Below are 13,556 nucleotides of genomic sequence, written 5' to 3'. Positions count from 1 at the left end.
AATGAAATGAATACCCAATTATGGCTTCCAGATAGTAAGCCAACAAATAATTCTATGTTAAAAAGACACATGCTTTGCCCACATTCCTAAAGAAAGCATGTTTCCACTTTTCTGGAGAAGTCTAGTTCTTTTCCCTGAATGTAGTCGTCCAAAGTCGCTAATGTTTTACTGCAGTGGCATCCCAAAGTCGCTAATGAGCATTTGTATCCATATTCATTGACCGTTATCATGGTTCCTCTGCATTTATGTGACATTACATATTTCAGAGAGGATTTTCTGTCCTTGAGCAAACGTGATTATTTTAGCTTCCTCCTAAAACCAAAAATAATTTGATATGTTGTCGTTTTAGGCAAGCATCTTGGGCCCCAGAAAGCTTTGAAAGGACAAAGCAGCAGGAAAGAAAATGTGGCTGTCAGGATGAAGCCTGTTATAGAAACTAATTTGAGATCCAAAAGCACAAGTGTAACAGTTACAACAGTTGCCGACTATGAATAATTACTCGTCCTTCATATTATCCAATTGGCACGCAATGAATGACTGTTTATTGCTCATGGAGCTCAATGGCCAATAACAATAATGATAATATGATAATATTTTTGGCCATGCTGCTGACACTGTTACTTCTCAATCCGAATCTCACTTAGCTTTAGAAGTGAAATAAACTCTGCCCCGGCGAACAGTCGTTCTGGGTTCTACGACATTTGCGTCCCCTCTAATTAGGCTTCGGAGTGTATTTAAATACCATCTTTAATCCAGAGGGGCAGTACATTTCTCCCATGTGCTCTGCTGCCACAGGGTGACATCTTGTCAGCCAGAGGCTTGGCTGTGCTCATCTGACAGCCTGCCCTCGGGGACGAGCAGGGAGACGAGCCCTGACAGGGAGATCTCAGCTGCACACCCAATTACATACTCCCGCTGCCTGCTTTCCTGCTCCCCCCCCCCCCTCCTTTCCCACTCGCTCAACACTTCTGTGCTCATTGCTGAGATGGGCAGTGTGGATGGAGTGGAGGACTAAGGCGCTGTGCGCATATTTGACGAGCAGGATGGATTTGTGTTTTACCTTCTGAAATGCTGACATCCGATGAGCTGTGACCTATAATGACCTCGTGATCAGGGCCAGATATTTGCCGACATTATCTAATCCGAGAAGAACGGAGTATAGCTGCAGGCGAAGACGAAGAAACTTGCTTCCACTGGTGTAGATGGAAGGTGTTTTCGAGGTGGTAGGATGTGGGGGAAGGGGGGGTCGGTGGCTCGCCCTTGAGGCATGACTTGCGTGGTAATGGGTTCCTGGCCTTGCCTCACGGCGTCGACTTTGCTGTGAGAAGTCGTCCATCTGCGTCTGCTGATGTGAGGGAAAGGGTCGCAGATGTGAGACGCTGGGTTGGGCTGTGATACCGATGCACAGACGTGCAATATTCACTTTTTATTTCAGGTCAGAGTGAGATCCAACAGGGAGCATGTGTGTGTGTGAAGCTCTGGTATAGTATTATTGAGGTAATGCCACTTTTGTGTATAAGGTGGCAGTAGTGAGTAGTAGTGAGTTGTAGTGAGTAGCGGGTCTTGAGTCCAGCTCTTTTGAGTTTTCGGCAGATTTTTGTAGTTTGGAAATGACTTACAGTTGTGTTTACTATTCGGTCTGTAGGTTTCCTGATCAGACTCATGACAGACTAGATGCCCAGGCTCTGGATACAAAGTTATTATTAGGGATGTCCGATAATATCGGCCCGATATATTTTAAGCCGATATTGACTTAAAAATGTAACATTTGGAAATATCGGTATCGGATTTTAACAACCGATATTGGAATTTCCGAGTCTGCATGAACGCAGCATGGGACGTTTACGGGCGCGCGCTTGATGACGTTTAACAACAACAAATACAACATGCTGGACTCGTGGCTAAGAAGGAGAAGCCCGGTGAATGAAATGTCCGTGGAGGACTGGAGGCTCAACCAGGCCCTCTTCCCTGCTGGTGCCAGTACCTGACTGCACCCTGCACCAGTGTTGACAGTGAACCACTGTTCAGCACTGGTGCCCACATCATTGATGAGAAGAGAAATCGCAGACATTGCGACAATGCTGAGATGCTTGTATTCATACAGAAAAATCTACCTCTTACACATGAGGACACGGGGAAAAAGAAATAGACCAGTTATATGGACGAGTCAACTTCATTCTTTGTTTTTGTTGCACTTTAAAGGAGGGCTGTTTTAATTTTGTGAGCATTTCTGTGCCTTTCTTGTTTATATTTACACTATTTTGTTACTCTTAAAAGAGATTGAGCCCAGTTTGAGTATATTATTTGACAAGTTATGGCCAGTTATTCATTCATTGACTGTTTACAACTAATGGACTGCAGATATGCCTCTTCCTTTTTTTTTATATTGTCTGTGGTGGTGTTGAGTTTGTTGTTGAGGTTTCTCTCTAACACTAAATAAATATGGCACTTTTTTCCAGAATTTAAGTTGTTGTTCTCTTATTTTTCTCAGTGTGTACATTTGGAAAGCCATGTTTGATTCACATATGCATCCAGTGGGGCATCACAATAAAATTAGGCATAATGTGTTAATTCCACAGTAGGAGATATTTTATGTTGTTGTTACCTAACAGTTTTGATGTAAAAAGCCAGCATATATCGGTATCGGTGATATCGGTATCGGTGATATCGGTATCGGAAATTAAGAGTTGGACAATATCGGAATATCGGATATCGGTAGAAAAGCCAATATCGAGCATCCCTAGTTATTATGTTAACTTTTGGCGTCCATTTAGTGCAACGAGTAAAATGTAAATAGTGGGACACAATTTTCAAGATTTCACATCAAAAAACACTGCATACCGTACTTCGTGTGTCTCTCTCCTGTAATCGACCTTATCATGTCTTCCTCTATTGCCATGTGTACTTAATTTAAATGGCTTCGACATCGCAGGGTTTAATGTTCAGTTCAGATATTTATTCCACAAGATGAGATTTTGCATTGTGGTTCATGGTACAAACACAACGTGACAGCCAACCGACTCCAGTGACTGCTGCGTCTCAGGATGCAGAGTTTCTTTCATTGTTTGTCACTTTAAAAAAACCTCAGTTATATATTAGATTTGGTACCATATTTGAAAAAATATGGATTTATGCTTTTCAAATTGTCTTTAAAAAAAAAAAATCTGACATGGGTCACGTGAAAAACACACATATGTGCGCTCGTTTTGCTCTATTTCCCAGTTCCACCTCAGGGTTGCAGGCTGTAAACCTAGATGGGCCACGATTATAGGCTCAGGATGTGTGTCAGCACAGTTTCGTAATAAGAATTGGTTTTACAGACACCGTGCTCTCCTCTCCGAGTATGCCTCGGCACATGTGACAGTTTATTTTTAAGTGGCTGCACAAGGTGCCGCTGGACTCATTGGCAGAATGGGGGTGAATAATATGAGCACAACTTCCCTGCTGTTCTGGCAGTGACTTTAAGTAGCTGCGTTTTATAGCTGCCATTCAAATGTTATGGCTGCATATACAGGTAGCGCAGACAAAACTCACAACCAATCGGTAAAATCCACTCGTATAAATATTGTCTCCTCTGTGGTTTTTGGCTTCTTATCTCTGCGATCAGTTTTGTTGGGTTTTTTTTGTTGGTTTTTTTCCCACCTCTGAAATCACCCTATCCTATGTAATTTCACACTCTCCAATGTGGACGTGGTGTAAAAAAATAGGCTCGAGTTTCCTGTGGCTCAGTCAGTGGCGGCTTTGACATTTGCTAACCTTGAATTTTCACCAGAACAGAAGATACTGTTATATTTTTGTTTTCTTCTGCTGAGGCTGCTTGCTATGTTTTCTCATCTAATATGTACATACCGAACCATGTTTTTTTAAGAAACCGCTGCAAACACAAGCCTTTGTATGTTGAAAAAAACATCTTTGAAATACCACCTCCAACTTTGGGCTGCACTCTTCTCAAAGAGTTTCAGATTTGTAACAATTTGCTTTTAACGGTCGACTGTTTCAGATTTTACTCTACACTAAGTTTTTGCATACGATACACAATCCAACCCTAACCCTGATTAGAAGCAGAAAAGCTTCTGATCTTATGTTTTAAACCTTTAACAGGTTTTTGCATTCGTTTGTTGATTTTCTTTCAAGAACTGATCATTTGTACTCATCCCAGAAGCAATTTTCTTTACATTTGCCTGAGAAATTTACAGAAATACCAAATACATCTTGAAGTTTAAAGTATTTTTACTCTCAAATATGCATAAATAAATACAAAAAAACCCCCTCTTCTGTACTCACTTACACATAAGGGAGGTCACCCATCTTGAGCTTGTAATTCTGAAATATTATCTAAGAGGTTAATTGTTGCCTTGTGGGTGAAATTCTAATGACAAATCAACTGACTTGTCTGTTTAAAGCGGTAGTTCTTTAGTCATACTTTATCAATTTAAGGCTGATTTCATTATGCTCCCAGACTCTCCTAACTCACTCTTTTCTCAGCCACAGCTTTGCTTGTCTCCTGCTTTAGTTTGCACTGCTGCCTTTTTCTCTGAACCCCTGTCTTTCGATCGTCTTATTTTTCATCCCTGTGACTTTGCTGGAATTTTGGCTCACCTGACGTGGCCGTGCTGAGTCGATGTCGGTGTAATTGTATACTCCAGCTTTCTTCAGGTTAGATCACGCCTGTACCTTTTGGATTAGCAAGCAGATTTATTTCTCCAGAAGCCTATTTGTCATGTCTACCAAGTGAACACTGGCAGAACTTTTGTTTCCTTTGGGGGGAAAATGGATGTCCAGGAATGCAAACATGGTGAGAGACTTTATGTCGTTCCACTTCCTTCTCTCTTTTTCTGGGTAATTAAAAAAAAAAAATCATATCAACTTTGGTGTGTAGGCTGCTTTATTTATCTGTAGAATGTTGTTTACGTGGTCCCTAGAGTGAAACGGTGTGCTACTCGAATAAGAAATGCAGATTGCAGAAATGCCAAAGTTGTGTTTTGTTGCAGATTAAGAACTCGCCAACTCGCAGTGAGACTGCAGTTCGAAATGCTAACGTCTTAATGTAAGTAGGTTAACGTTTGTTAACTGACATTTAAACATGAAGTGCGGCGATCCCAACTAAAAGAGCCTACAAAAACATTATAAGTGTATATACTGTGTGGGGCATTCATGTCCACACTGCCTGTTGTGGCAGTTCAAGCAACTGTGGTGACTTTTCACTGTACAAAATGTCAACCACAAGTGGGCGCTATAAAAACTGAAATGAGAAGTTGAGTCCTTAGTTGATTCATGAATATCATTACTAATTTCATTTTAATCTGATAAAGGGTTTAATTGACACAGTGATGCTAAACTGTGGTCATTTTCTTAATTATCTGGGTTGAATTTAGCCTTAAAACCAACTTCGGCTCAGGGTCATGCTCAGTAAGACTATCCAGTCAAAGGCAAGGACTCAAACCTGCTGATAATCATAAGTCAGTGAGTGGCAATGTTGATATGGCATTTTAACCCTTAAATGACCTTGTGTTACTTGCTCTCTCTGTGAAGCTGGACACGGCACGAGGCAAAAGCTCCTGACTAAATTTGATCCGGTAAGTCATGTCCGGTTGAAAGTGACAGACTACCACCCTACTCCAGGCAGGTATCCATGTTATCCCTGCATGGTGTAAATAGGCTCGACAGAGGCGTTGGTCTCCTCCGCTACGAGGTCACAACCAGCTGTTCTCTGGAGAGGATGATGCTCTAATGCTGCGTCAAACCAAGACAGCCACAGCCTCCCCCATCAGCGACATAACAGACCTTTTCAATGGGACAAAGAGGAGTTTGCACGCTGCTGCGTCGTGGAAAGACGACGAGCAGCACCACCTCGACATGAGAGTGTTACAGGCTCAGTTGGTTGGACCCAGAAGGAGGAGAGACTCTCGTCATTTTAACTTCACTATTACCTGAAAATGCCTTGTCCGCCGGGATAAACAGTCGTCCACCTTGTCCTCACTTTTGTTCTTATTCTCTATGCATTGCTGCTTCCCCTCCTCCTCATCCTCCTCCTCCTCCTCCTCCTCCTCCTCCTGCTCCTCATTTTCACCTAGTGATGTGTTGGGAGTTTTTTTTAGCTTCGGCAGTAATTTTATATGTTAGTCCTCCGTGAGCTCCCAGATTTTCAAAGTGTCAAGAACAAGGATGACGGCAGTGAGACTGGGCCTTCTGATTCCTCCCGACCAGCTGAGCTTGTTTGGAGTCATTAAACAGAGAAGCATGTAACACAGATGCTTTAACAGTAGGTGGAGGAATATTCTCATCTGTGAGCATGACAACATGGAGCCTCCCGAGTATGCTGCCCAACTACAATGTCAGCAGTTGCATTATGACCCAGGGACTTTTGTTCCGCTGCTCTTTCCTATTGTATTCCGTTGGCTCTGCCCAAATTAAATTCTTTATAAAACTTAGTTCTGTGCGAAAACACTTTCGCCTGTATGCACCTCTTTTTTTGAAGAGTCACGGCTTCGTTTTCTTTTTGGATTTGTTCCCTGTATGTTGTCACTCAGCTGTTTATGGACCTGGGTCTTACCCCGGTATATTTCTGTCCGTGAGTGTGTGTGCGCTCCTCTGCTTGCAGTGTGTGGGTGTGTGTGTGTGTGTGTGTGTGTGTGTGTGTGTGTGTGTGTGTGTGTGTGTGTGTGTGTGTGTGTGTGTGTGTGTGTGTGTGTGTGTGTGTGTGTGTGTGTGTGTGTGTGTGTAGCAGAACTGACACGGCAGCACTGTTCTCGCATGTTCCGTTTAACCTTGAGTAACCTCTCTTTACTGATATCGCAGGGAAAAGCAGCTGCAGCAGCAAAGACTCATGGGTATTTAAATGTCAAATACAACTTAGGTTGGGTGAGCTCCCCAGGATTTCCGCTGTTAGTTGTCTTTTTAATTTATGCGTCACATGCAAGCGTCCCAATGAAATCAGTCTCGCGTCTCATTTTAATAATTCTTAATCTCTTGATCAGAACAAAACAGAACACTAACATCATTATAGTATGTGAAGCACTTTGTTTGAAAAGTGCTATATGAATAAATTTTGATTTGATATTTTTAAATCACTGTCAAAACACAATGTGGCTATCTCATGCAGCCACTTCCAGCGATGAAAATGTATAAGGAAGCCATGTCGTATTAACCGTTGTCATTATTGATTCTTCCAGATGACTCGGGGGACGAGGAGCCCACGTCCCAGTCGGACCGCAGCGAGATTCAGGGCACCCTGAAAATACTCGTCAGCAAACTCGATGACCTCAGCACATGCAATGACCTGATCGCCAAACACGGGGCGGCCCTGCAGCGGTCCCTGAGTGAACTCGAGGGCCTGAAGGTTCCCGTGGAAGGAGGGGAAAAGATCAAGGCAGTCAATGAGCGAGCGACCCTCTTCCGCATCACTTCCAATGCTATGATCAATGTAAGTCGTCCTCAGGACTGACCGCGCTGCAGAACCCAGCAGCAGCAGGAAACACAGTGATTTGTGTCCCGCATGCTTGAGCATGATCGATGTGACGGGAATACCAGTCGTCTATGATGTCCTGGTCACTGAGTGAGCAGCGATGAGATCACTTCACTGTGCAGCATGTTAAATAAGAAGCAGGCGACTGCAGGCTTGGAGCCCACCAGGTCCTGTTCAGTCGACTGAAACATGGGCGTGTGTTGTCGTGCATGGAACTTCATGCTAATGACTCCTTGAAAACGATTTAAAAAAAAAAAGATATCCAAGTGACAACAAAGGAGCTAATATAAATACAGTTTTTCGCTTGGGCCGTCAGAATAAACAAAGCCAGGTTGTGTTTTAACAGCTATACGTTGAGTTTCTGTCCAAGCATGAGAAGCAGAAAGGCTCCTACTGTAGATGGCTCTGTTCCAGTGTACCCACCGGTAAATACTGTGGGCTTTACTGTATGTCAGTAGTGGATGAAAGTTCAGGGAGGACTGCGGTCTTGAAGGATTGATACCAGATATGATGGTGGGTGGGGGTGACAGGAATAGTCCTAGTTCCCCACGCCTCCCTCGTCTCTCAACTCTCCCCGCTCGGTGTGGAATGTCAGAGCCTGCTGGACTACAGACAGACAGAGCTGCTCTCATTCAAGACAGATAGTCAGACAAGGTTGGTCTTTCTTCTTTCATTTGGCAGTGACTTTATTGAAGTCAATTTTTTAAAATAATTTCAGCTACGATGCATGTCTGACAAATAGTTTTCAGCGTCGTGGTTATATATGTAATTGTTGGGGGTAAATATAATGCAGTCAGACACAGTTGGCTTTAGAGTGTATTTGCCCTGACCCAGATTTTGGTATAAGTTCATGTCGCGAGTTAAAAGAGAGATTAATTCGATGTGTTAAGAGAGATGAAACGGTATAATGAGGAGAAAAGTTTCATTTGACTTGCACTGAGGTTACATGGAACACCATAGCTCTAAATAATGAATCTCTTGTCATATTTCTTTAATTAATTGGTATAGGGAATTGAAACCTACCAGACCAGCGATTATATTGACCCTCTTTGGATTGCCTAACTCATTAAAATATCATCTGAATTGTCAAGACTCTGCTTTTAATGAGAAAGAAATGTTGCCACAAATTCCCCATAGTGTTTTCTTTGTAGTGTCTTAACAGGCTCCAGTCAAGCAGAGAGTAGTACAGGTTATGCAACTTAGCAGTTCTACCAGCATGTGTTGCATTCCTGTAAAGACTGGGAGACTGTCACTGAAGTGAGTTTCACAAGGCAATTTTATTCTTGTGTAAGTGAGAAAATCAGCCTCATTTCATGCAGTTTGTTAGAAAGGGTGTTTTCATGGGCCAAGAGAGAAAGAACCCATTAAAAATTGGAGCAAGTGTGACTCGCATGGTAGATTCTCTACTTTCTCTTCACTTTCCATGTCATTGCAACATAGAAGCATGTGGCTTATGTATTGATATACATGATAATCTTCAATCAAAAGCAGCAAAACACATTTACTCCACATTAAATCACGTTGACGATGGGCTTCATTGAGACGAGTGGCTTGTGATAGAATTGTAAAACTTTTGTAAATATGTGCGTACATTCCATGGCACACGTTTTGCAGATTGAAGCACAATTTTGGGCTTTAATGAAAGTCTTTGATCGCAACACCTATTTTTACATTTTTAATTTTAGAAGATGTTGTTGGTGAATTTAAGGGTGAAATTAAGTTGGCCTGTAATCAAAAGTACACAGCTGGTTGCTGTGGGGGATCTGAGGCTGGCTCTGAGGGAGAAGTGTATTCAAGTTCATTCACCGGTGACCCTTCTCAAATGTGCTCTGACGCCACACCGGCTTTTTTTTTTTTCTTCACACATGCATGTGATTACCCCAAATTCAATCTTAGTATTTTCAAATCACAAGGATTTTTATCTCAGATCCCATGAATTATTCGCCACATCATTCCCGTTCCAGCTTTTACTATTAATTTAACACCAGTGGACTTCAACTCCATATCCACTGCTGCGTGCCCATTCATCTTTTTTTAGCCTTTGTCAACCCTGTTCCCCGCAGGAAGTCACGTGCAGTCTACGTTGTACTCGAGAGTCAGCAGTTAAAAACTGGAAGTGTTCTACTTTTTTAATGCATGCATGAGTTTCATGTCGTGGGTTTGTCTGAGGAAGTTGACCGCGGCGTCATACGCACTAGTGACATTTAAGCTGAAGCTCAATCACTGGTGTTCATAGAGTTTGTGCAAGACTACGACAGGTAAGCCCCTGATCGGAGACTGCTTTTGTTAGATTTTCATTTTGAATCATTAAATACCTGGCTGGTGTTTTACTTCATACTTACAAGTTTCTTTGTAAGAATTAGAACTCACAACTGGGCTGCAGTTATTAGTCTACACTTCTCTTTTCTAAGTACCATTATAATTAAAAAATCTCTCTTACTTGACCAAATACTGTCACAGTGGCATTCTATAAGATATGGACATGAATACATTCATAATAAAAGGCGTTTGTTGCTTTATATTATCATTATCATCAACATTATCATCTTAGTTGTCAAATTTTTTTTTTAAAAAGGTAGAAAATCTTGCATGGGCATTCTGTTTTTTTTGATGATACTGAAATATGATTGTTTTATGACTGCATCACTTTACACAAATAGGAAGAAGATGGTTCATATTCAGTGTATTACCCTTTTTATGTTCTACTGTACCAGTCAGTGACTTTTACTCTTGATGGTTTCCATTATAGCAACTTAATGTGAGGCATTTAAACACTTGACTAACTTAAAGAAAATGTGTGACAATGCCAGCATATTGATAAAAGCATAAATATAATTATTTTAGAGCATAAACAATCAATGTTTAGGTGGGCTACCTTATTTTTTATTTGATGGTCTGTTGTTTTTGGTGCATCTATTTCAAATATCAGCAAATTCCATATTGTTTTATGTGACTATTTCCCATGTTTCTGGGCATATTGTAATATTAGTGCTGAGAGAGGCATATGGTCCTGGTGGTGTGGTAGTGGCAATGGCAGTGTGATAACTCATGCTTACACAATGACACTTGTGACTAATGGTCACCATTCATGTTTAGATAATGAAAGTGAGGAAATACAAAATAGTGATCGCCTCGAGTCTGATGAATGATGACAGCCTGCTAGAGATATCGCCCATCTTTTTCCCAATGTCCGGTGAATAGATGCATGGATGTGTGGGTAGATAGATGGGTAGGTGTATGAAAGGATACATGGATGGATATATTGTTCAGTCTGGTCAGTGCAGGTGGCAAGGCAGCTTTATTTATAGAGCCCCCCCCAAGGCAACGAGAATAAGATAAAATTAGTTTTATAGAAGGGCTTAAAAAAACAAAACAAAAACTTGGATTTTAAAATGCTCACATTAGTGCCTAACTCAAGTTCTGTTGGTAGCTTGTTCTATTTGCGTACAACATGATAGGTAAATGTCGTTTGACCATATTTGATTTGAATCCAGGGCTCCAATCGCTGACCTCAGTCTCCACACCTCAAAGTTTTATATTTTGAGCCGCATTTCAATCACGTATTCTGCTTCTAAATCATCCGTGATTTGCCGACTGGTGCCAGAACGTTAAGGTCTATTCTGTAACTAACCGGGAGGCAGTGAGAAGACCAGTATTTATCAGCATTCATCATTATGAGATTGAGCTCTAATAAATACATTGGGTGCAGTAAGAACTCTTCCTGATGCCTAACGGTGGGGCGGTTCAACCCGACTGCTCTCTCACACATAAAGAGCAGAAAGTGGTTGAGCTTTATGACACGTCTTTCCCTCCGGCTTTCTGCCTTCAGTCTCCACTTTATCAGAGAGGTTTCAGCGAACGCGTCGCAGCCCCCTGGCTCTGTGACCAAAGCAGCATTTTCTTCAAATAACTGCTGAACATACCATACATAATTCTGGATCTGTACAGTGAGGTTCGGGGGGGGGGGGGTAAATCTGGGGAAAAAAAAACGACCTCCACAACTATCATGCAGCTGTTGAAAAATTATTAAATGGATCATTCTGAATTCCCTCCCTCAGTGACCATCACATGACATTCTCGTCACATATGTGACCGGGGGAAGAAACTTCATTATAGGTTCATTGACCTCTGAGGTCACTACGGGGCAAAGCTGTCGGACACGTGATGCAGAGGCGACAAGTGCTGACGCGTTAATATATGTGCGATCTGGAGTAACCTCTTTGTCTCAGCAGGAAGTGCACAACCGCAACAATGATGCCCCCTCTTGACTCAAACATGGGCTGCAATCACAGCTGTAAACTGCAGCTCATCAGTCACTGATGTGTTGTCTGTTTAGTTTGCACTGAGGGGCTCTCCACACAGCAGGGGGGGGGGGGGGGGGGGGGGCAGTAACTGCTTAGGAAACAGTTAATTAACATATTGATGATTGCAAGCTGGTGATAAGCAACCTTGATTACGGTGATTGACGCAAATATCTTAAGACTGTTTTTCTTTCCAATTCCCTCTTGAGTGTTGGCAATGGCTGATACGGAAAAAATAATCACATTCCTATGGTATTTATCATTTTTTAACGCAGATAACTTTATTATTTCTTAAAAGGAATTTCTTGGCATCACATTTCACTGCATTCTCTCAGTACAAAACTTTAGTTATTTTGAGGAAGCTTTATTCTTCCCTGTAGAGAACTGTGAACAGGGTGTACACTTCTCCACTTTCGATACTGTTTGTTCAAGAAATTAAACTTCCATTGCTGTGAGTGTTATTATGTACTTCTGTGCATTTCCCCCCCCAAGGCGTGTCGAGACTTCTTGGACCTCGCCGAGACGCACAGCCGGAGATGGCAGAGAGCGCTGCAGTATGAGCGGGAGCAGCGGACCCATCTAGAGGAGACCATTGAGCAGCTAGCAAAGCAGCATAACAGCCTGGAGCGTGCGTGGAGAGAAGCACCCACGCTTGTTTCCAGCACACCCAGTGCCCCGACCACCAACAAGGGTGAGATTGACTGTCTGCGTGTTGCTCGTTACCTCTGGACCTTATTTCACTGGCTGAAAAGTCACGTGCCGCCTCAGGCCCCATATTAGAGATTCTCACTCAAGTGGAGCAGGGAAGTCTCAAGTTATGTCCAGAAGATTTGGATTGTTGAGTAGTTCAGTTAGAGGATGATAATTACCAGAACCAGAAACCGCAGATCATGTGGCGTCGCCTCCGTCTGTACATCTGGGGCATCACACAGGCGTCCTGCAGGGCGAAACAGTCCGTCAGGGAGACCAACGTTTAAAAAGGACATTGACGCCATCGATTGAAATCCTTTACATTTTACTTTGTTCTGGGGTCACATTGTTTTAGTGAGAGTAGCGGACATAACACTGAGACCTTGAGCGGCAGATGGTAGGGGACAGTGCTCATGCATGAGAGATGAGTGAAGTCGCAGTGAGGCCAGCTAATGTCTGCATGGAAATGCTGAAAGCATTAATGCTGAAGTCTGAAGAAGTTAGGTGTTTAAGAAGCGACAGGCCTTTGCCAACAGAGGTCTGCAGAGCAATGCTGCAGCTGAGAGGATTTCAGAACTTAAAAAAAGATTAGTTTCAGATCCCTGTATTTTCAGTTGTTCACCTATAACCAAAAATACACGCCTTTTCTGTAATTAGACGACACTAGTGCCTTTTCTATAAAAGATGTCATTCATCTTCAAATCAACCCGTTTCTCCCTCAAGACACAGCACACGAGTTTGTTACATCATCCAGATTAAACCCCCGGACCTCCTGACTTCAACGCCGTCCTCGCCAGAGAAATGACGGCACTGTTCATTTAGTTAAACGATTTAACCCGTCAAAACCATAGACAACACTTCTGTGAATCGCTCTGTGGTTGTTTGTGCTCCTGCGTTCAGAGCTGGAAGCAGCAGGTCTTAACCTTGAGGATGAAGCAGTTTGCTGTCGCACAAAATAGCTCCGTTCATCTTGCTTATTGTCTTAATACAGTAGGTTAAATAATGTGTAAAGAGGAAACAGTTTCAGTCGCTCGGTCTCATTCTCTCTGCGTTAAAACTGTTCAAATGTGGCATTAATCTCTTTTTCTGTTTCCTTGAAT

At 42.4% G+C, this 13,556-nt stretch overlaps 1 protein-coding gene across 2 annotated transcripts in view; it reads left to right on the top strand.

Moving 5' to 3' along the window:
* Positions 1-13,556, top strand: part of osbp2b (oxysterol binding protein 2b) — a 52,978-nt gene that overhangs the window by 26,174 nt on the left and 13,248 nt on the right. For both annotated transcript variants that reach the window (XM_080499763.1, XM_080499762.1), the window contains exons 3-4: positions 7,173-7,423; positions 12,259-12,457. In XM_080499763.1, the coding sequence (XP_080355889.1) occupies positions 7,173-7,423; positions 12,259-12,457 (450 nt within the window). The remainder of the gene's footprint in view (positions 1-7,172; positions 7,424-12,258; positions 12,458-13,556) is intronic.

The sequence above is a fragment of the Blennius ocellaris genome (assembly GCF_963422515.1).
Source record: "Blennius ocellaris genome assembly, chromosome: 7".
In the NCBI taxonomy this organism is placed as follows: Eukaryota; Metazoa; Chordata; class Actinopteri; order Blenniiformes; family Blenniidae; genus Blennius; species Blennius ocellaris.
Note: the sequence above shows the minus strand (reverse complement) of the source record. Positions and strands in the feature narration are given on the sequence as shown.